The 22361-nt window shown below is 41.0% G+C and overlaps 4 protein-coding genes across 5 annotated transcripts in view; 2 read left to right on the forward strand and 2 right to left on the reverse strand.

Moving 5' to 3' along the window:
- Positions 1-201: 201 nt before the first annotated feature.
- On the forward strand, positions 202-2526 carry aadacl4 (arylacetamide deacetylase-like 4). The gene is made up of 4 exons (XM_053316424.1): positions 202-378; positions 811-1036; positions 1566-1629; positions 1743-2526. The coding sequence occupies exons 1-4, from the start codon at positions 202-204 to the stop codon at positions 2524-2526; spliced, it is 1251 nt and encodes a 416-aa protein (XP_053172399.1).
- Positions 2527-3016: 490 nt separating this feature from the next.
- Positions 3017-4887, forward strand: cfap107 (cilia and flagella associated protein 107). The gene is made up of 4 exons (XM_053315578.1): positions 3017-3112; positions 3685-3795; positions 4157-4331; positions 4580-4887. Exons 1-4 carry the CDS (start codon positions 3017-3019, stop codon positions 4885-4887), a joined length of 690 nt encoding a protein of 229 aa, XP_053171553.1.
- Positions 4888-6855: 1968 nt separating this feature from the next.
- On the reverse strand, positions 6856-9144 carry klhdc7a (kelch domain containing 7A). Its single transcript, XM_053316405.1, has 2 exons — positions 8802-9144; positions 6856-8663 (listed from the first exon to the last, which is right to left on the reverse strand). Exons 1-2 carry the CDS (start codon positions 9142-9144, stop codon positions 6856-6858), a joined length of 2151 nt encoding a protein of 716 aa, XP_053172380.1.
- A 3986-nt stretch (positions 9145-13130) lies between these two features.
- igsf21a (immunoglobin superfamily, member 21a) overlaps positions 13131-22361 on the reverse strand; it is a 168799-nt gene continuing 159568 nt past the window's right edge. For both annotated transcript variants that reach the window (XM_053316191.1, XM_053316192.1), the window contains exons 8-10: positions 20665-20857; positions 17451-17489; positions 13131-13207 (exon numbers count right to left, since the gene is read on the reverse strand). In XM_053316191.1, coding sequence (XP_053172166.1) covers positions 13131-13207; positions 17451-17489; positions 20665-20857 — 309 coding nt within the window. The remainder of the gene's footprint in view (positions 13208-17450; positions 17490-20664; positions 20858-22361) is intronic.

Here is a 22361-nt window from a genome sequence, read left to right on the forward strand (position 1 = left end):
ACTTTGACTACACGGCTATAAATATGTTTGGGAAAATAATTATTTTTTCCTAGGCATCAGGCAGCCAAACATGTCATTAAGTGAAACCAAGGTCAGAATGCATAGCATGCGGATGTGGGAGGGGTGGAAAGCAGCTGAAAGCAGGTAGATAAAACATTTACTCCTAATGACTTACCTTCAGCAGGGCAGACCAGCAACACCATGGACCTCGGCTGGGCAATTTTAATAATTGGCTTCGCTGCTCTTGTTGCAGCCTTCCTCCTTCTGGTAATTGGACTTGTGTACTCTGAGCTGATGAATTCAGACATTCCTCGTGGGGTTGCAAATAGTAGGAAACTGCACATGGTTCATGGCTTGTTTGTTGGCATAGCAATTGTGGTGAGTATCTACAGTATCATTGGAATTGTTGGTACATATTATTTTAAGTTTCCTGCATTTGCAATTGCTTTATTATGTCTGTCATTATTACATTTTTTATTATCAAATTAACGTATTACTTATTATGAAGGGAAATGTCTCTGTCTGAATTTTTTTTTAATTCACGTTTAGGCGTTTGTCAAAACTGGATGTCCTTTCTTTGTCCTCTAGTAACTGATAAAGCTTGGATCAGAGAAATTTTAGATAAGAAATCAAGTGTAACAAAGGTGCAAACAAAGGCAAGGTCAAGTGTTGCCTTTCTTTGATGTTGTCATAGTAAATAAGGTTTCTTAGGGAGAATAACTTTCATTTTGACTTTGACCATCAAAAGCACATTTTTGTTTTTTACATCATCTTCAACTTGTGGTAAATTTGAGATTTTTCTCTTACCAGGGCCGGATCCTATTTCGTCTGGGTATTTGTGACCAGGTCAGGTTTATCCGTTGGTTTGTGGCCTGTTTTCTGACTCACTTAAATCCAGTTCCCCCTGGCCTACGAGTGAAGGATCTCAAGTTTTCTGAGGTGCCAGTGCGAGTCTATGAACCCACCACTGTCTGTGACGGCTTGAGAAGAGGTCTTGTGTATATCCATGGAGGAGGATGGGTGTTGGGCAGTATAGGTATCAAAAATTCACACAATTTTACATAATCCTCCAATCATATCTGTAAATTTGGATTAAGTCTTAAAAATGCATCAATATGTTCAAAATTTTAAATGTATTTCTGATCCATGTGATGCTTTTTCTATTCACCTTTTGTACAGTTGGAGGACTCTGATCTAAAACAATTAATCATATTTGTAAGAATATCATATCCTTTATTTATTTAAAGCACATACCTGCAAAGTAACTATTAAAAAAAGCCTCCCGAGCCATTTCGCAGAATTACAATGGTCTCCTCTGAAATATAATGGAGTAGAAGTAGAAAGTGTCACAACACCGCAATACTCAAACTACACAATTGTATCTCAATATAGTATAATTCCCATCTTTGCATAGGAGTTAATGTTTACTGAATCTAATTTAATCCCTAAATTATGTGTTGTCTGAATACATAAAAAGAGATAGATGAGCAAAAATGTTTCTGTCTGCAGTTCTTGATTGACTCTTATAAAACTCTTAATTGTCATGTCTTGCTAAACCTGACCAGATTCTGTTGATGAAGTCTGCCGATACATTGCAAAGAAGACTGACACAACTGTGGTTTCTGTTGGGTACATGACCTTTTTTTTCTCCACAATGTTCAAAATATCCAAAACCTGTTATGTCTACTAAACAGCCAGAATACAACATATTGTCCCTCCTTCTTCCCGCCCATCCCTCTTAGGTACCGATTAGCCCCTGAGCACAGATACCCTGTCCAGCTGGACGATTGTGAGACAGCAATGTGTCACTTCCTGTCTGTGGCTGAGGCAGAGTTCAGCGTGGACTCTCACAGAGTGGCAGTCGGAGGGGATAGCACTGGGGCTAACATGGCAACAGCACTTTGCCAAAGGCTGGCGAGAAGAGAGGACGGACATCTGCCATTCCCCTGCGCTCAGGTCCTCATCTACCCAGCCCTGCAGATGGCAGATTTCAACCTGCCCTCATACCAGCAAAATCATGCTGTGCCCATATTGTTTCGTGGCCGGATGGCATTCTACTTCCTGCAGTACCTCAATGGGGACATGTCTGTGTGCCAAGACGTGCTGGAAGGGAATCATGTCCCTACTGAGCTAAGGCCACAATACAGGGAGTGGCTGTCCACATCCAACCTACCTCCTGAGTGCCTCGCACGGGGTTTCTCTGAGCAACCAAGCCCAGAATATGATGGAGAGATATACCACGTTATCAAAGCTGGTTTGGAACCTGAGGTCTCACCTTTACTGGCGGATGACGAAGTCATTCAGAAGACCCCACCCACCTTCATCCTCACCTGTGAGTATGATGTCCTAAGGGATGAAGGGATACTTTATAAAAAACGGCTGATGGACTTGGAAAAAGATGTCACCTGGCAACATGTGATGGATGGTTTTCATGGCATGATTAACTTTTTTAACCAGGGCTGGCTTTCCTTTCCCTCAGCAGTGCGGGTTATGGATAGTGTTGTTGACTATGTAAAAACACTATAAACAAAGCAATGTACTTTACTTTCCATCTTGTTTTACATTTTAATAAACAAAGCTTTCCTCCACTGTGGCAGAGTTCTTATTCATTAAAAGTATATTGTTCACAGAAGACAAAGACCCCACACAAATCAATAAATAAAACCTTTTTTATGCCAAAAAATTGAAAAGTAGCCTGAAGACACAATTTCTCACATCCATTTTGACAATATACACTACACTGCTAAAAAGTAAATGTCACAGCTCAGCCTTAAGGAATGTATTTCTTTTAACACAGATGCAAGACATCTCCCAGGATCATTCAGGATATTCTGCTTGTCTTCCCTTTCAGTGTTTGCTGTATCCATAACAACAGAGCTCTTCTATTTCCCCTCCACTGCCTATGCCATTATAAGGCTAGGTGAATACACCTACATACTATCTGTTTGACTAGCTAACCAGGGCTTCAGTTTCATCCGGTGTGTTTGACACCAGGTAAAGCATGAACTAAAAAGGGATGGACTTGGATAAATGGGCCCAAACCGGATGGAAAATAGAGCAGAAGTATGCAAACAAAGTGCTGTTAGGCAACTGGGCAGAAGAAAGACTTCAGGTAAGCATTTTGTCAGCTTTTTGTAGATTGCAATTGTTTTAACTGTTTTCCACTGTATGATAAGGTAACGTTTGCCAGCCAAAGGTTATCAGAGGGCAGTGAATTCAAAGCTTAGCCTGAACGCAGGGCAGACTATCTCATTGTGAGATGTTCTGGTTTAAACATACAACTTCAAGTGGATGTGGGAACACAGCCTATCTGTGCTTTTTCATGCTGCAGATCCAAAACACCACACCATACTAGTGGCAGCCTGCCAATGGTTTTGTAGCACCTCAGTTGGTAGTCAAATCTATAGCAAAGTGATTAGACAGCCTCAGTTCAGCTACATCAGCACAGCCTCCTGGTGGGAGAGGCTAGAGCTGGAGACTAATTGCATTGACGTGAGGTTCAGCCACGGGCTGCTGGTTCAGGATCTGAGAGGAGAAATGACTTAAGAAATACTGTAGAACAGTGCAGATCGATAGTGAAGTGTGAGCTTTGCTGATCCTTGCGCGGGGCTCATTGCTCAAGTCCCTATATACCCCCCCCCCCTCACTCCTCTTTGCAATGCCTGTTTATTTTGTTCGACACAGTTCACTCGAGAGCCAAAGACATCCAACAGCACCAATCGTGTAGACTACCGGCCCCACTGGGACTTCAAGCCAGACGACTTTGAGAGAAGATCTGCCCTGCTGAGAGCTGAGGTCAGCCTTTAACTACTCATTCATGGCATTAGCACCAATTGAATGCCTGCCACAACCCTGCAAGTCAGGGCTTTCTTCCTTAGATTGTGGCCACTTCTGCATAATATTGATGACCAAGATAAAGGCCTGTGATAAAACTCTTTATGAAAGCAAGTTTCTGGTCAGACTCAGCAGTCATAAGAAATGTGTAAAATCATCAGTCCTACTGGGCACTTGAAAGCTAGTTAGAGCAATTTGCTGCTGTCACATATTGAGCCTCTTGAAGATTATTGTAAAAGAATAGGTCATGCCCTCAATATCTTAATCCTGCAAAGGCCACTGGATACAAGCTAACTATGTTGAGACTACTATTGTCTTCCAGGGACTTCCATCCAAGCTGCTCTTTGCCCACCATAGCACACCATCCTCTCATTATTTGGTCACACATTATGAAGAGAGCTATGGGTGTAAGCACATCAATGCTTCACCCACTCAGCGACCCTGGCATCGAGACAGCTTGACATTGCAGCCTGAGAGGTCTGACCATTCAATTTCTGGTAAGATTATAGTTCAAACTGCCATGCCACCAATGCCTAAAATTACACAACATGTAGAAAAAAGCATAGCACAAACATGCTTCAGCACATTACATTTTTTATGGACACAACACATCAGTAGTTGCACTCATGAACAATGAAATGTGGAGAGCCTCAGACGCCTTTTATTGTTCCAAATCAGTCACCAGTGTAATTAATGGCTGCAGTAACATAGCAGTTAACTTTCTCTGCTCTGTGTTCCTTTATAGCCCTTCCAACCAACTTTGGCCCACTGCAGTCCACAAAGCGCCGTTTGGAAAAGCAGCAGTCACACCTCCCATCACTGACTGTGTACAGGTCAGCGTACCAAAGGCACCCACTTAGTGCCTTCTGCCAGAGCCACTTTGCCAGGACTTCACGCATACTCTCCAGCCACCTCCATGCAGCCAATCACAACAACAAGGACCTGGATCTGAGACACCGCTCGCTGCTACAAGTCCCAGACCATTGTTTCAGTTTACTTCCACCATCAGAACAGGCACAGAGAGAACACTGTGCCTCACATGCTGCTTGTTAATTTAGGAGCTCGGCTCAAGGTGTGCTGCTTTGTGGTTCCTCTTTTTTTTTTTTGCATGAAAACATTTAACAGAGCAGACCATTTGGGAAATCAAAATGAATTTATAAAATGAAACATGATTTTCATTATGTCGCTGTGAGGACTATAGTAGGTTTACAGTGTGTTGTGTGGTGAGTAGTTTCAGTTTTATATATGTGAATATAAGTGTGTGTGTGTGTGTGTGTGTGTGTGTGTGTGTCTCTATGCTAAGAGGAGAAAGGGGGGCGACATAAATTATGTCCACCCTTCCAGAAGATAATTAAATGCAAATTCTTTCTCTCTCTGCGCACTTAATATCTGAAACTCAGAATGGGCTGTTAGTATTACCCTAGATACTATATGGAAAAAGAGAAAAGGAAGAGAAAAAATAAAAAATGAAACAAGTGTTGAAGCCAGAACTGACCTGGGTATTGAGGCAAACCAGAAGCCATGAGTCATCCAAGGCAACGTCTGAGGGGACGTGTCTAACTCCCATTCCATTAGGTGTTTAATTACAGGGAATCAAAGTGTTTAATTAGGAAGAATCAAAGATGCTTATGTTTGATGGTCAACCATCTGCGTCTGCCTCCTTTTTTCCAGCCTGCCTGCTGCCTTTCAGTACAGCTGAAGCCCCCTGCTTCACCCACTGTTAGCTAGTTAGTCACTCTACTGTGCTGTTGATGCCTACATGTCACATGATGTCTCTGTGTTTGTGGGAAGCCTAGCACTCAACATGTCTAACCCAATACACTGTTGTATTTGCTTTCTGAGCCACATGATGGTGCTATAGCAGCATGTCACGCTCTGAAACCTGTCACTGTCTTTAGAGCCATTCAGTACAGTGAGAAACATGATTTTAAATGAGCCAACAATAACCAATTTAATATTTGTATAATTTTTATACATATTTCTATTGTTAACATAAATGCTCAACACTTAAAAATAAACCACGTGTTAAGATTGTTCCTGTGTCATTCTATTGCTGGTTATCAGTCACACAAATACTGGAATAGAGATTTAACTTAATACCATTATTCTGTAAATGTGGATTAATATGCAGTGAATGACAGATTCATATATTAATTTGATGTTTTTAAAACAATGCAAAACAAAGAGATTTACTTGGTACAATGAACAAAGACTGCTCAGAATACAGAAAGAAATATACTTATTTCTGGCCTTCAAAGAAGAATGACTAAAATCATAAAAAGTCTGAGACTTGGAAGAGTTACAGAAGTAGTGACAAATGCTTTTAGAAGCTCACCTATTTATATTGTATGACACACCCATTTACATCTTGTCATATTTAAAGAGCAACTGTAGATAATTGCATTGTATCCAGGCCACTGTGTAAATTATATCTGTGCCCTACACAGTGCAGCACAGTGATAGATTGCCACTATATTGCCCAATCTCTGTAATGTGTTAGACTTGAATGAACTCATTTACTGTAAGACTTATTTATGAATTATCTTTACGGCTAAAGAGGTTAAACATCTGGAATGATATAAAACTAACTTAATGGCAGGAAGGAGCGGCAAATCAGTGAAGCAAACAATTTACATGGCAGCACATCCTTCGTAAATCTAAGCAAACAGTAGTTTGACTGCCATTAAGACCCTAATATGTTACATCTATTGCCAGGGACTAAGACTAAGAAAGGGACTATGAAACACACATTTCTTTGTAACCAATGGCCAATACATGAAAATAAAATAGCAGTGGTAAGACACTTTGTGGCTTTGCAGAAAGGTAAACTTACTACGCCACCAATAAATAACAGCATTGTGATTACAATATTGCAGTAGCATTTGGGGTTGGGCTAGGTTGAGCATAATTCTGTACCAAGCAATACACACAGAGTCAACAAGAAACTTGATGTAAAGTATGTTTCTGTAGGGATACTCCATCACCACCTAATCTTATCATCAATGGAAAACTGAATCCTTGTTACACACTGGTCTGGCGAGGTTTCTTATCAGGGAGCGAGAGGACAAAGGGGAAAAGTATGCCCTTCGCCGCAGGAAGGACACTCAAATCCTCATCTTTGAAAGCAGGAGAGATCTCATCAGCCTCAAACCTCATGGTGAACTGGCGGCTGACACAATAGATTGTGTCATCAATTGCAACACACTGGAAAGCAGGGCAATGGAGGAGCCGTTTGGAGCTGCACTCATACCACAGTCGAGCCACTGTGTGGTAGCGGTACACACTGACACCCAGCAGAGGGCTAACATCAAACCGATATAGAAATCGCCCCACAGCCATTATATCTGCAGTTCTGTCTTTGCTGCCTGCTAACAGACTTGGCCTCCAGATGTTGGTTTTGGGGCTAAAGCGCAGAAGCATACATCTAAGAGTTCCCCCAGAAACAAAAAGCTCTCCATTGCACACTGTAACGTGATGTGCCACAGCAAATGTATCATTGGGTAGTGGAGCCACAAACGTCCATCTGTCCAATCGCGGGTCATAGCGTTCCACTGTGGAGAGGCACTCCCCACCGATGGCGTAGATGTAGCCCTCCAGTGCTGCCAGTTTGCAGCGGGGCCTGGCTTCATTCATAGGACTGATCTCCTTCCAAATGGATGTCAAAGGATTGTAGCAAAACACTCGCTTTGAGGGTATCATTTCTCTGTCTGTGACTTGGCAGCCCACTGCCACAAATAAGTAGTTATCCATTGTGCACATGGCACAGGCTTTAGAGACGACCTCCTGAGGGATCAGGCAAAGTGTATGCCAGGCGTCTTTGTAGTCATCATAATAGTACACTGCACTGGACATACTTCTTTCCTCTTTCTCTGTTGTGTGCCCCCCTGTGTTCCTCGCCCAGTCTTGAGGGTCTATATCTGCCACCATGAGAAACCTTCTCCCTCTCATTCTCTGCTTCTGGATTTGTTCCCGCTCACCAGCCATTAGCCGCCCATAAAGGTTTGGGTCCCTGAGCACCTGGAGGTAGTTATCTGACATGACTCCAAGGGCTGCTTGCTGCACAGGGTTCTGGCCCCACTGTTTGGCCAAGCACAGTGCCTCTAAACAGTTCCCCAAATCAAGCTTACTCTTTAAGCTTTCCAAATCTGTGCCATCAAGAGTTTTTGCTGAAAGGTGTAAAAATGGAACTCCTGTTGCAGTCTGTAGACCAGACCCCTGCCTCACATTAAGGCCTTTATTGCCTGTGGAGGGACAGATCATAGGGTGAACAGAGATTGACTCATTGCTGGTTGAGGCCAGAGAGTGAGTCGTTCTTGAAGTTGCAAAGGGCATGGAAAGCTCAGACTGCTCTGCTGCAGACAGATAGCTCTCCTTGCGTAGGAGTGTAGGCCTTGAGGGGGGCCTCAGCTGGAGGCTTCCTAGTGAGGAGGGATCCTTGACGGTGCTTTGTGGTAAAACCAGATCACGCATAATGATGGGGCTCAGAGAGGAAGGAGATTCGGTGAGGCTGCCACGATCACTTCCAAACTCCCCTGGCTGTGACTCAGCGTTCCACTCATACTGACCCAGCACAGTGTTTGAGTCTGTAATAGAATGAGAGGTGGACTCAACATAGTAGTCATATATCTTTCCACGCACAATCTGGTCTCCTGTTCCTTCCAGCACCACGTTAGCATCCTCCACTTTGATCTCTGCCTTGGAGAGGAAGCTGGAGTAGGCCCCCTGGTGCTCCAAGTCCTGCCTTAACTCCCTGCCCACACCCACAATGCCTTCTAGCTTCTGCAAAAAGCAAGGTGAGCGGCGCCCTGTGGTACTGGACATCCCACTCTCTGTTGGATGAGGAAGGTTCAAAGCAGATTCATATGAAATATTAGTGGTGACAAACTCTGCCTGCTTCTGAGGATCACGCATCTTTCCTTTTATGCTAATGTGTTGGTCACTAAATGACAGGCTAAATGCATCATCACTCTTTTCCTCTTGGTGCAGACATGCTTCTGCTGGCATTTCCTTAGTGCTGTCTGATGTCAGATCTTCAGTGGCTGAGTCTTTGTCCGTGGGCCTAAGTTGTTCTTCCCCATCATCAGTATCATGTTCTGTTGAGCTCTGACATCGCAGTGTTGTCTTGCAGTTTTGGCAGGTTGCATTTTGTGGCTCTTTGTTGTTTTTGTCACAGAGCTCACTTTTCTTCACACCCCTGGAGCTGTAGAATCTGTAAGCCCAAGACACCAGAATCGCCACAGCCACAGAGAGACTCAGTTTCAACAGTAGCTGCATGTCGAACTGGACTCCCAAAAGCTCTGCAATAGGCATAGCGGTAGCAGTGATGGTGTTGCCGATTGGTTGACTGATCCTATTGAATGTTATTGTCAAAGGGTCTCAGCTGACAGTAGCACGCTGTCTGGTTTTCATTTCTGTGATCTGATGTCTGTACCTCTGTGCCCAAAGGATCAAGTGTAAAATGATACCTCTAGAGGTACTATTTGCATTCCTGGCTCTGTAGAGGCGGGGCGTTGGTCATGCACCACCTGTGACTGTCACATGTAGAGTCAATAACCATAAACAGAATATGTAAATACCCCATAGATCAATATTTACTTATGAAATTAGCTCACTCACCCAAGCTTTTCCCATAACAATCCAAATGTCATTCAAATCTCTAGAGAAATAACTTCTTGAATTTACACTCTAATCCTAACTTTGTTTCAGTTGTTTGTTTTTTTTTGCTGGTGCATCTCTTGCTTGGTGTTTACCTGAATAGGAGTGGTTCAGGTTATATTCTAGTTTTCAGTTTCTGAAAATGTCCATGAAAATATGATGATAGATCACACTCTTTAACTTGCTCAAATAGACAGCTAGAACTGTGGGAGGAAAGCATGGTTTGAATAAGGGGTGGGTTAAGATGATAGGTGACATTTATCAAATGCTTAATAACCAGGATACATCTGTTTGTGCAGTCATGGCACAGATCAAAGGTCCTTTTCTGTGCCAGTCTGGATGCTTAAATGACTCTGTCAACAATGAAACGTCAGTCACTTGGTATTATAAACTCACAAAACTGTAAATAATACAGATAACCATCTGAAGAATGCCAGATGGAAAGTGTGTCTACAGAGAAACTTGACAGCGTCATCCATTTCTGTACACTATATTGAGATGTAAACATGCATCTTTGTCACATGGAAGCCATGTCTGTCTGTACTGTCAGGCTGTCATTTATGGTGCTGATAACACACTCGAGCGAGGCTGTGGTCAACAACTGAACAGTGTTTATTTTAACAGCACTCTGTGGAGCATTTTAAAGGTGTATCACGTGAACGGGCCCTGAGCAGATGTGTCAGGTGTTCTAGCTGACATGGTCGCTGTTTGGTCATCTGATAGCTGAGCCTGCAGACGACATAAAGGAAACTGGACTCTGCAAGCATGGTTGACTCGTGAATAATTCAAAGATGGGCCGTAGAGGCAGCTTCTTATCCTCACCATTGCTCCCAGCTCAGGTGAACTATCAGAAAACTGCTGTGAAAAAAACATGATTGTCAGCCATGTGCATTGTTGGGTGGAGGCACTTTCTCCTCCTCTTGCTTGTGCCATATTTGTGCACTGTGAGACTGAACAAGAACAGAGGGCACAGAAGACATTTTTAACAGGTATTTAAGCTTCTTCCTGTAATAACTACAGAGATTAGTCAAGCATGGCCTTCAAAGGGATAGAATTGTCCATCACATTTCTTGAATCATCAGTTTGTTAAAAGAAAATAAGGGAATAATTAGTAAAGCTGCAGCAGGTGAAAATGTATCTGTATGGTTCATCCAGTCACAAATAAACATTTTCTTCACTTATTTTTTGTGAAGAAAAGGTGCACATGAAAGCCTTGCTCTTGTTTTCACATTGATGTTACTGTAATTATGAACAATGACAACTAAAGGGAACAGTTAAATGCTTCACGTCGATGGCTAATATAGGAACCCTTTCTTTCTGGGTAACAGAAAATGTAATAAAGACATATTTAAAAGGGTCATATTTATTGCCTGTTGGATCTTTTTGGTCCAGCTTTGATCTAATGTTATGAATTTTAAGTTACATGAAGTGTTCATACATATCATTAACTTGTGGACATTTGTAATACACACACACATGCATGCACACACACACGCACACATACACACACACACACAAAGTTATGATGCACATCATCCACAAGCATGATGATTAAACCATACTATATAAAGATTTGCAGATGCTCTAATGCATTCAGAAATGCAAGGGCCTGTTTTTCTCTCTTGAAAACGAAGAGAGTGATAAAAGCAAAAAAGCACAGAAGTGCCTCTTGAATCAAAATTAAAATGATAGGTGAGTTATAATGCTATACAGTGGGTGGACAAGGATTTGTGCCCTTTGATTCCTTCCTGGAAGAAAAAAATAATTCAAAGTGCATATGACTGTCTGTTAATAATGTTTGTGCTATGCAGCTCTCATCTCAGGAATGCAGGAATATGGATTGTACTTTGGCAAGGTGAGCCGATATCCCAAACGGATAGGTCTATCCTTTCTATTCGACTAAGCTTTAAAAATCTCTCCTCTTACCTCCCACCTGGTTTAAACCTTAATCCCTTAATACATGTTGTGTCCTCAGAATAGCTTAAATTGCAATTCTTGTGAAGTCCAAAAAATGCAGGATTACTCTGCATTAAACTACTCTTCACTGTGTGTGTGAGAGAGTACGGACTTCAAGGGTTAACAGCAATGTCAGAATTTCCTTCAAAAGCCAACTTGGGGTCAATACAATCAGAATTATCTGAAACAAAGACATTTTTGGAACATTGCTGTAGCTGGGCAAAAATTGAAAACAAGTCTATTTCTCTTGCATAGCATGCTGTCTTTCAAATTCCATTGATATGGTGGGATTATTAACACATTATTCCTGCAGCCAGCAGGCATGTGCAGTATTAAATATATTACCTGTAGCCAGAATTAAGGAGGACTGGAAAATGCAAATCTGCTACCAAACATGTTGGAACACATGTTGAACACAGTGTTGTAAGCAAAGTCAAGGCTTGTGAGTTTTATCATCTCTCCATTTTAATACAGGTGAAATGAAACAAATGCAACAACCCTGTTTACACACGCTGCCTCAGGTGAAGACCTCCCTGGAATGGTGGCTAAAATGATCCTACTAGTACTGTAAATGTCTGGGTAAGAGTTACGTATTGTACACAATGTAGGTCACTTAAGATAGTATGTCACAAGTAAATAACTGGATTACAGGCCAGTGAAAATGAGTTGCAGTGCTGTCAATTGCAACACACCAAAAGGAGAAAGAATCTTCAAACGTCACATGCACCACAACCCCAAAACAGCAGACATATGTTAGATTTTTTTTTTACTCTGTCATTGGAGACCTGCCATATAGATATAAAAAGACCAAATGAGAAACAGAAAGGGTATTAATGTTTTTGTCCTTTCAGCCAAGGATTATTTCTGAAAACAGTGTTGAATGAAGTACAAACAAAGGTGAAGTGTAAACTCCAACTATCTCAGCAACCATTCCTCACCATAACCCATATAACCTCTTTAATTGTCTTTAAAATTTACACTGATGTACACAAAATACACTCAAAAAGGAGATATTTTTTCTAGTTTTTCAATGCATTGAAATCCTCTTGTACATTCCGAGCCATCAAAAGAAAAAGAAAAAAAAGGAATACTTGTATTTTAATAAAAAAAGATTGTTCTCTTGGAGCATCTGCATTTGTTCTCCCTTGGTTTATCAGCTCGCTGCTAATCAGGTGCATCCCAGGACATGTAACAGACAGGTGTGATTGACATGGTGGCACAGCCTAAGCCAGTCCCACTTTTCACATTTCAGTCAACACCAATGACATAAAAAAAAAAAAAAAAAAAAAAAAATCCAAATGCTTTTTTTCTTTTCCGTTTCAAATTGACTGACTTTATTGATCAACAGGCAGACGTGGGACAAGAAACAAAAAAAAAAAAAAAGTGTAACTGGGCAGGGCTATATAGGAGGTGGTTATTGTCATTTTCATCACGTTGTTCTTTTTTTAAATCATTATCTCGGTTATTATTTTTGTTACAAAAACAGTGGTGCGCCATCCCGTGGCAGCGCTGTTTCCTGATCGACTGACGCATGGAGGGTCTGTTGATGACTGGAGAAGGCTTGCAGGATTGTGGAAAGTGTATGGCTGTGTGTGCATTTGTGTGTGTGTGTGTGTATATATGCTGCGTAAGAAGGGCAAATATGTGTGCGAGTGAGTGAGTGAGAATGTCTTGGATGAGAGGTTTCACGTCAGTTCCACTGTCACTGTGAGGACAAGTGCCATCCACGTCAGTCCGAGCACGTCCATGCAGGAGGCTCCATCTGCAAAACACAAAAAAACATCCGATCAGACAGAGACATACTTCCTCATTCTTCCACTCATTATGTCAGAAACATCATATAACAGTGCTTCAAAAGTCAAGTTCCATTTTCCATGAGCAATGCAATTGATATGGTTCCTTTAGTGTGTATCGTAGTATTGTTCAGCCCTGTTTTAAAGTAAACCACAATCTACTATCAAATCAGAATGGCCAAAACACATATTTACAAATGCCTTACAATAAAATAAGAAGTGATATTAATTTATTTGAAAGTCATTTTAATAAAGGCACCGAGGTATGTTTTAATATGCTTTAATTCCATGTACAGTACCAGTTAAAGGTTTCAACACACATTTCCATTACCTTGAATTAACTTTTGACCAGTACTGTATATTATCATCAAAATGATATTGTTTATTATAATAATTTCGATACTATTGCCATAAAATGATATTATTGGCCTACTTGAAAAAAAAGACAACAAGAGTATGACATAAACAGTCAATCTTATGTTGCCTGATCTGATTAAAAGGTTCTAATTAACCACAGCACCTTTTAATCTGAAATGACATCACATCATATTTGTTTCATGGACTAGTAGCGTGGTGACTTGATGACAGTCGTGCTCTGTGAAGATAATGTGCTACAGAATAGTGTCACTGCTACACCAGCAACTAAAAAGTTCCCACTTGGTCTTTTTTGTAGTTATGGGAAACACAAAGATTCTCTTTCTTTTCCAATATTTGAGGAGTTCTCGGATAAAAATGGTGGTATGTGGAGTAAAGCCCTACTTATTTTTGACTTGTTGTTTTAAGGCCCACAGCAGGGATACTAGATTATAAAGGAGAGATCAGCAGAGCGAGAGAGGCTTTATGCTATTGGATATCTTTACAAAGAGAAATTTGGAGCAGAAGGAAAGTTGTGACTAACTCTGGGTGTGGCTTTGCTGACATAACCCTACAGCTTCTCCAGACTGTAGCCACACAAACAATAACAAAGTGTGCCTGACCACAATGAGATGTGGCGAGATTCATTTCAATTCAAAATTTGATCTGGTGGTTAGACCTGACACGTAATGCAGTCTGGATGATGAAATATTGTCTGCACGGTGAGCAATGTGGGTTTTATTATTATGAGTTGGATCAAAAAAAGAGTTGGATCATATGTTTGTTGGGATTGTTTAAATTCAATTATCAAAGTTTCATGATATCTCCTTAATTGATGTAACAGAACAGAACAACATAATGCAACATTTTTTTATACAGTATATTCTACTCGTTTTATGTATGTCATACAACATTAGACAATCACAACTGGATCTTCTCAATAAGAACTTCATCTCATCATGTAATGGGCTCATCCAACCATAAGATCATCATCTGAGGTCCCCTTCTAGTCTACAATCATAGAAGCAAGTCACCCAGCCATCTGTTTGCCTTCAGATTTTGGCTCAGACCTCAGTGCTTTTCTGCCAACCTGATTTTTTTCTTTTCTTTTTTAGACGACTGGGACTGATTTCTGTGGCAACATGCTCATTTTAATAAAGGATGACTGTACAGCAGTTGACCAGGACATAAAATGCCACATGAAAACATCATGCTTTTGCTCTCTTCTTGCATACGTCTATATGACTGCTTTGACTCCAGAGAAGATTTAAGTTAAGTTGGCTGTCTGTTCAAACCTACTTGATAATTCTGACTGTGGCTATGACACATCTGTTTGCCCTCCTACCAGTCTGGCTCCTGTCTCTGATCCGACCTCAGTTCTAAAAGAGGGTTCAATTTTGAATTTTGCATTGCAGTCATGACATGTCTACAAAAAAAAAGGGGGAAAAAAAGGGAAAATGCATATTGCATGATGACAGCCTCAGGTTCTTATGGTTTTGTTAGTTTTGACTCATTGAATGCAGTCTTCGCTTTGATTACACCCCTTGTCTCGGCCAAAATAATGCATTGTCCACAATAACATGACAACCCAAAACTTTTGACACTTCCACAAGCCTAGGCTGACAGGTACAGTATTATGAGGCAGAAAATGTCACATTTTTTTCCCTCAGTTTCACTCTTCTCTTAAATTTATTTCATTGCCATACAGTTCGGTCTGTCAAGTTGTCTGGGAAACTGGAATTTTGACAAATATGAATGAATATAACCCCTCATGGGTAGCATAGTGTTCTTGTCTGCTGTGGCCCTGACTGACTGACAGGTGTGGTCCTTTCAACTTGCACAAGGCAGGGAGTCGGGTATTCAGCCATTAAACGATCGGGCACGTTTGCGGTGACCTCTTGGGGCCATGTTGTACAACAATTTGACTTGCATGCAAGGCATGTCTGTGCGTCCATGCTGACCTGATTCTGTCCTTGCTGTGACACACCTGCTCCTGTGCTTAACATAGCATTTGCATATTCAGATTTGCATCCCTAAGATACGACTAGCAGAGACGGGAAAAGTAGAGATGTAAAGGAAGATATGGGTGGAAAAAATAAAGAGCATAGAGAGAGAGATAGAGACATTGACTGTGAGAGAGGACGAGAGACAAATAATGAGATGTATCTGAAGTAGGAAACACAAAGCAACTGTGAGAAAGGGGAAGCGTGAAAAAGAGTGAAACCCAAGTCAGACTACAAAACTGTTCAAATCCTGCCTGACTAGTGCAGTACGGCTTAAAGACAGCTCTGCTTGCCATCTGCTTGGGAAGCTGTTCACACTGTACGCTGGGACAAATAAGGGCGGTGCACACATGCACAAAGGATTATATACACTATGTAGTTATAGCATTCAAATACATTTTCTAGTTTATTAACAACAGCTCACATCAAAAATCGATTATAGTATGGATGTTTTATTGATTCCTGCTTCATGGTAGGAAGTTACAATTAACATTTAGTGTACATAACTGATGTATTTTAAAGCATAACATTGAAAATTATTTCCCTAACAACTGCATATTTATGTAGATTGATTTATGTTATGGCAGTTTATCAAGCTTGAAGGAAATTGGGCTACGATAGGAGTCTTGCTTGTAAACTAATCTACACAAGTCTGTATTTACTGATGTGGTGGTGGAAATGGACAGAAAAGAGAAAGGAGGGATGAATAAAGTGTTAAAAAAGCCCCCCTAACCCCTTTTTTCCCAATGTGTAGGAGAACTTATAGTGGCTGGCTCCAAAATCGCAACATTTAGAGCTCATTCTAAGGTAACAAGCACAACAAGGACTCCTATTTGCAGGTGATGAAACAAAAATGAAAGCATAAAATATTATATTCAATTTTAGCTAATCTATTCCAATAGATGCCACTAAATTCTACACACTGCACCTTTAATGCACTAAATGGGAAATGGAAACACCTTAGTTGAATACGTTCTGATGTAGTGAACATTTGACTCATATTACTGATCAGCTGTGTCTGCTGACAGCGTCTTCCTGGATATTCCAGAGATTTACAACCTCTACTTCTACTTTGTTTATTACAACTATGTGTAAAGTCTATTTAACCAATTACTATGAAACTATGGTTTGTGTAGCCTAGTTTATTCTCTCCAAACCAGCTGATGGAAGCAGGCCTAATTTGCTTTTTCCTTTTTTTTCTTTTCTGCGTCATTTCAAAAGTTTGCTTAAAATTTGCTTCACTATAAGATGGAAACACAGCTACTAAGATTCAGTGTGAAAAGTCAGGGAAGAGGAAAAGACAGACAGACAAAGATTGACGTAGGAAGAGAGAGGGAGTGGCAGAAAAAGGGAGAGATGGAAAGGTTGTTGTCACAACCTTATAGCTTCTGCTGACAATCCCTCATCTTTACATATGATAATCTCAGAAGCCGCAAATGAGCCACCACTGCACATATGAAACACCAATAATCTCACACTCTACCAAAAGTGACAGGCTCGGTTAGTCATTGGAAGAGGCTTGTTGCTTTGCTGCTACTGAACATCGGCAAAGATTAATCCTGACTGAATCACTCTCACGCAGTCTATCTGGGGCAATGCATTCAGGAAACATCCACCTGTCAATACTCTGAATATTGAAACCACAGTCACCCAAAGAATTTGCCTCTCAAAACAGACTGCAGTGCCTCATTTTGGTCTCATATTACATACAGCGTCTCTGGGAATATGATGATCAAATGATACAGCAGGAATCATATGATGCATTATAATTAAAACACACACACACACACACACACATACACATACACACACAAACACACACACAGCAGGTCATTTGTGTGTTTGAAATACTCACTGTTTTGATTCTGTGTGTTTTTCATCATGCTTGGATTTTCTGTTGGAAACAAAGAAAATAAAAGATCAACAGATATGATCAAACCAATGCAATTGTTACTCTGAAATTGAGAGACTCAGTGAATGAAGGGGGAACAATTAAGTGGTTAAAGAGAACGAGAAGGAACAAGACGAGAGAGAAAGAGAAAAAAAAATAGTGATCTCTTGGTTTTGTGGCTTTCTAATGAAGCTGAAATCCAGAGTTCCTGAAGCACATGTTAAATGACACATCCCCAGTGAGAAAGACAGGGCCTGTTAATGGAACTGGGAACACAGAGCACTGCTCCAGAACAACCAGGACACTTTTAGCAGCCGTGAGACCAGCTGTAGCCAGACAGTCTGGGAGAGTGGTTTTGAGAAATTGACTCCACCTTTAATAAGTAGCACCAATGTCTACCCTGCACAATACACTCTGACAATGTGTTTTCAAAGTTCTCAGAGGGATAAAGTAATTGCAAGGAAGGAGCAGGAGGGCTTGCTGAGTATTAGTAACACCCCTAAATTCCACTTTGTGAGCTATTTTTGGATGTTAGCCTTCACATATGAGCAGGTGGAAGCTACATGTACGTTGTGAAACTTTTCTGGTCTTACTGCAACCCCATTAACATAGCAGCTCCTCTGGGAGGCACAGAGAAATTAGTGTGTGCACTGTGCATATGCCCACTTGTGTTTGCCTACCCCTGCAAATTTGCATAAGCATACATATCTGTGTGTTTCTGCATGTGTGTGCAGTTTGGGTCCCTGTCTATGTGTGTGTCACTGCCCGACTCCTCGGTGCTGACTCACTTCACAGTAATCTCAGAGGGTATTATCACTAAGGGTGGCTAAAGATGTACATCATCAAGACGTGAGCGCTGCTCAGCGACAGTGGAGAGTCTCTATACCAAGCCGTCATTATACTCTATTATTCCTGATGATGTATATTGAACACTTTGCCAAGTGAGCAGAGCCCCCAAATATTGCCCCCGGCAGAGAGAGAAGTGTCTCATCTCAAGGCCACGAGGGATGGTGCCAAGGTCACTTAATCACCATTTACTTCCCCTAAGCACGAGTGGAAGCAATCTACAAGGAGCAGGCAGACAGATGGGCCATACTAGGCACGTAGCCGATGACACCTGAGGGTGCATCAGGGTGTTAAATAGACATTAGTGCTCTTCCTAGCAAAACGCCTCTCAAGGTAACGCCTCCCTAAAGTGGCGCTTTACCCTTAAAGTGGGTTCTTATTAGACCCGCCCAGTAATTTGTCCATTTGTGACATACTTAAAACCCTGTTCACAGGAGTGTTTCAGGTGGAAGATAAAAAAAGAAAGAAAAAAAAGATGGATACAATATTCTTTGTTTTGGAGTCGATGAGGTACGAAAATGGTGTCAATCTAATTTACGTTAATAGAGCACTTCATGGCTGACTGTACATGTGTGTGCGTACCACACACATTTCTGCTCACCTTCTTCAGTTGGGCTGAGCTGCTGAGCTTAAGCTGCATTGGGTTAGCCTGGCACAGACAGGGGCAGGGACCACTGATTTAGTATGAATGGATAGATTAGATGATAACTAACTAATGTTAGGGGAGCAAAAGTAGCTTTTCTCACCATGAACTAAGCCAACAATCTTTCTTTTGTCTCCCATCTTTCTTTTCTTTCTTTTTGGTTTTGGAAACCAGATGTTTCTTTAGCAAGCTGAGATATGATGCTCCACCAACACTCCGCCATGCTAGCAATTCACTGCTAGCAAGTACAGTTCGCATCTTGCTTGGGGACAGGACCGAACCATTTTATGTAAATGGGAGGGTGATGATAGTTCAATAATTTAATATCATAAAAATTACCTAATGTTTTAATACTTTTTAGGGCTCCTGTCAATTACAGTCCTTAAATTGCCCCCCCCCCCCCACAGACTGGCTGGCCTCATCAATAGTAATGTCTTTTGGGCTTTCAGACGTAGTTCTCCGTTTCTGTAAATGTTGTAATAGCTTTATTCAAACATGACAAGGCCATTACGGATACGGCTTTGATGTTTGCGCAGTATTTGGCGCGAGAGGGATTGGTATCACTGCTGCAGAACAACGTTGGAAAAATAATGACATCAAGGAAGTGTTAAGTCCTCTCACAGGTTGCATCAGTGATGGATTTCATAACTTGTTTTGCAGTTGAAGCCTCAATTAATGACTAACGGCACTACAGCGTTATGCTTTTGGATCCCCTCATAAACTTCCTCTTTAATTGAATCATTCATCAGACAGAACATAGAATTCTACTCCTTATTTTATACATATATTTATCATTTAGTTTGTAGTTGCCTTTCAATTAATGTGACAGCATTCAATTCAGACTATGGCTGTGTTGGACATTTCAAGGATATGTTACTAAGTCTCATTAAGATTGCTATTGTGACTTTTAGGGAAGAGTGACTCGGGGGGCTTTTTCAGACATGAGACAAACATATACAATTCTCTCTCATAAATACTTGATTTGATTAAAATAGCTTTCCATCCATTGATAGATGCTTCTAATGCCACTTCCTCCATTAGTGTCCAGTGTAAACAGAACCAGAGAAGCAGGACACACTGACACAATAGAGCCTGTAAGCAATCCAAGTCCCTCATCAACACCAGTAAATGAACAAATTCCATGTTCCAGTGAACGCATTTACCTTCGTTTGGCCAGTGAACAAGTGCTTGTCTGACATTGTCAACAACAAAGATCTTTTGATTCTACCATGGGCCTTTGATGTCACTGCTGGTGTTTAAGTGCGTGAGAGCAGTGCAAGCCATGCCACTGATGGAATAGTCATTACATTTCTTGTTAGAGAATAGTTATCTCATTAAGTGCAGCCTGAGAATCTGTTGTTGAGCCAATTAGGAATACAATCTCTTATTAATCACACACTTAGCTACATGAATGATTAATACCTAAAAGTGGCCACATAAATCTCTTAAGTATTTTTCAAAGTTACTGTAGATACTTCAAATGGATTTTTGTAGAATTATGTAATTTTCCGTGACATTTAACTGTGTAATGGTATAAGTGTTCCAGATAATTCTTGTGGATCCAATTTGTTCAGTCACAAAAAAAGAAAAAAAAATGTTTCATATTCATCAGTCTGTAAATAATTCATCAAACTTAAATGTGATTTCAATTTAACTGCTAGTGTACTAGCCACTCTGGAGCATACATACCAAAGACTATGAGGCGAGTGTGCGTATCCGTAGAGCCCAGAGGATTTTGGGCCGTGCAGCGATACATGGAGCCATTGAGCTCAGCTGGCACTCGTTCCAGAATCAGCTCCTTCCCCTCTCGCTCGGTACTGCCGTCCAGCAGGCGGCCCCCCACCCGCGTCCAGGTGAAAAGGGGTTCGGGGAACACCTCATTCTATCAAAATCCAACACCCAGATGAGATGGAGAATGAGGGAAAAAAGAAAGAAAGGAGAAGAAGAAAGATATAGAGGGAAATGGAGGATAGGGAGGGGTGAGAGGGCGGTGCAGAGAAAGTCTGTGAGTCTCAGCCAAGAGATTAAGAGCAAAGGATACATGAATAATACAAGCTCCAATTTTTTTCCCCTAATGCAACAGCAAGTTAACAACATGCATTAATAATCAACACTTCACTTTACAACAGTTTTTCCCCTCACATTCAGAGCCCTCCAGAGAACACCCCCAATTTCCAATCTAAAAGTATAACACTCCATGAAGCAGTATTTCATTCAGATCAGTGTGTTGACATGTTCATAGATAATAAGGGGACACAATATGAGGCTGAATCTCTTGTATGCTTTCACCTTGGAGTAATGAAGTTTTGAGTGATCAACAATATGACCTCTTCCTTGGTGAGAAACACAGTGAATGGAGTAGGAGTATAATCAATGTCCTCAATGAGCTGGAATATATTGGAAAGTTTACTTCTCAGTTTGGTTTCTTTTCATTCACATTGCTCAAGTGCATGAACTTAGATAAAACTAGTCTTTTTACAGATGTGGGGTGGACCCACAAACAAACAACAAATCAAGACTGATTTCAAGTCTTGATTGTTTTATGATAAAATAACTGTTTATACCATAATAACAAATGTAGGAACAGCTAAATTTGAACATCAGCTCAGACTGCAGCTTGCCCGTCCTTCATGGGTTTTCAAGCACAAGTGCTGCCTACTATCAGATGTCAACATCCTTCTCCATTGACTCAAAAAGTGCCTATTTTGGATTCTTTCCTTGCAGCAAGCACGTTTGGTGCAGTTATTTGGCATGCATAACCTGATGTGCCAGATGGTTCGTTACCCAGAACCATGTGAGAAATCATCCTTAGAAACTGTTTGGAAAAGGGCAGGGCCTTTAAAAAAAATGCTTGGCGCCCAAGTTCAAATGATATCATTCTCACAAGCCCGAACAAAGCAAACACTTCAGAGTTAAGATAAACTGCTCAAAACGTGCATGGCGTGAAAGTGCCCTTCAAGTCCCCCTCCAATCAAAAGTATGTTTCTCCCTCTTTTTCTACAGTTGAATGTTAGAGCTCCATTGTAAATAAGATAAGATAAAATAATACTTTATTGTCAGACATTTTTCATGTGCCATCAGCATTTCCATTGCAAACACAGACATGCAACACCAATACACAAACACAGTGACAACAGACACCATGATGCAGAATGATGATGATGTATGTATGTGCAGAGTTTGAGACTACAAGGATCATTTTAAACTGTTGAAAGTGGAAAGTTTCTCTGTGCTAATTGAAAATCCAATTTTAGGGTGTGGGCCAATAAGCACGATAGGTGACATCACAACTGGTTTGGAAGTCAATCCTGGTCCAATATTCAGCTTACAAAACTGTAACGTGGAAACTTGAAGCCTCCAGTGCACATACACTGAGAATGGAGTTT

Source organism: Scomber japonicus, chromosome 3, assembly GCF_027409825.1.
Source record: "Scomber japonicus isolate fScoJap1 chromosome 3, fScoJap1.pri, whole genome shotgun sequence".
Lineage (NCBI taxonomy): Eukaryota > Metazoa > Chordata > Actinopteri > Scombriformes > Scombridae > Scomber > Scomber japonicus.

Coding starts and splice junctions, on each gene's coding strand:
- klhdc7a (XM_053316405.1), bottom strand. CDS start 9,144: ATGCCTATTGCAGAGCTTTTGGGAGTCCAGTTCGACATGCAGCTACTG. Junction 8,664..8,801: donor TCTGCACCAAGAGGAAAAGA/GTGATGATGCAT, acceptor CTCATCCAACAG/AGAGTGGGATGTCCAGTACC.
- cfap107 (XM_053315578.1), top strand. CDS start 3,017: ATGGACTTGGATAAATGGGCCCAAACCGGATGGAAAATAGAGCAGAAG. Junction 3,113..3,684: donor GGGCAGAAGAAAGACTTCAG/GTAAGCATTTTG, acceptor TGTTCGACACAG/TTCACTCGAGAGCCAAAGAC. Junction 3,796..4,156: donor CTGCCCTGCTGAGAGCTGAG/GTCAGCCTTTAA, acceptor ATTGTCTTCCAG/GGACTTCCATCCAAGCTGCT.
- aadacl4 (XM_053316424.1), top strand. CDS start 202: ATGGACCTCGGCTGGGCAATTTTAATAATTGGCTTCGCTGCTCTTGTT. Junction 1,037..1,565: donor ATGGGTGTTGGGCAGTATAG/GTATCAAAAATT, acceptor AAACCTGACCAG/ATTCTGTTGATGAAGTCTGC. Junction 1,630..1,742: donor ACAACTGTGGTTTCTGTTGG/GTACATGACCTT, acceptor CATCCCTCTTAG/GTACCGATTAGCCCCTGAGC.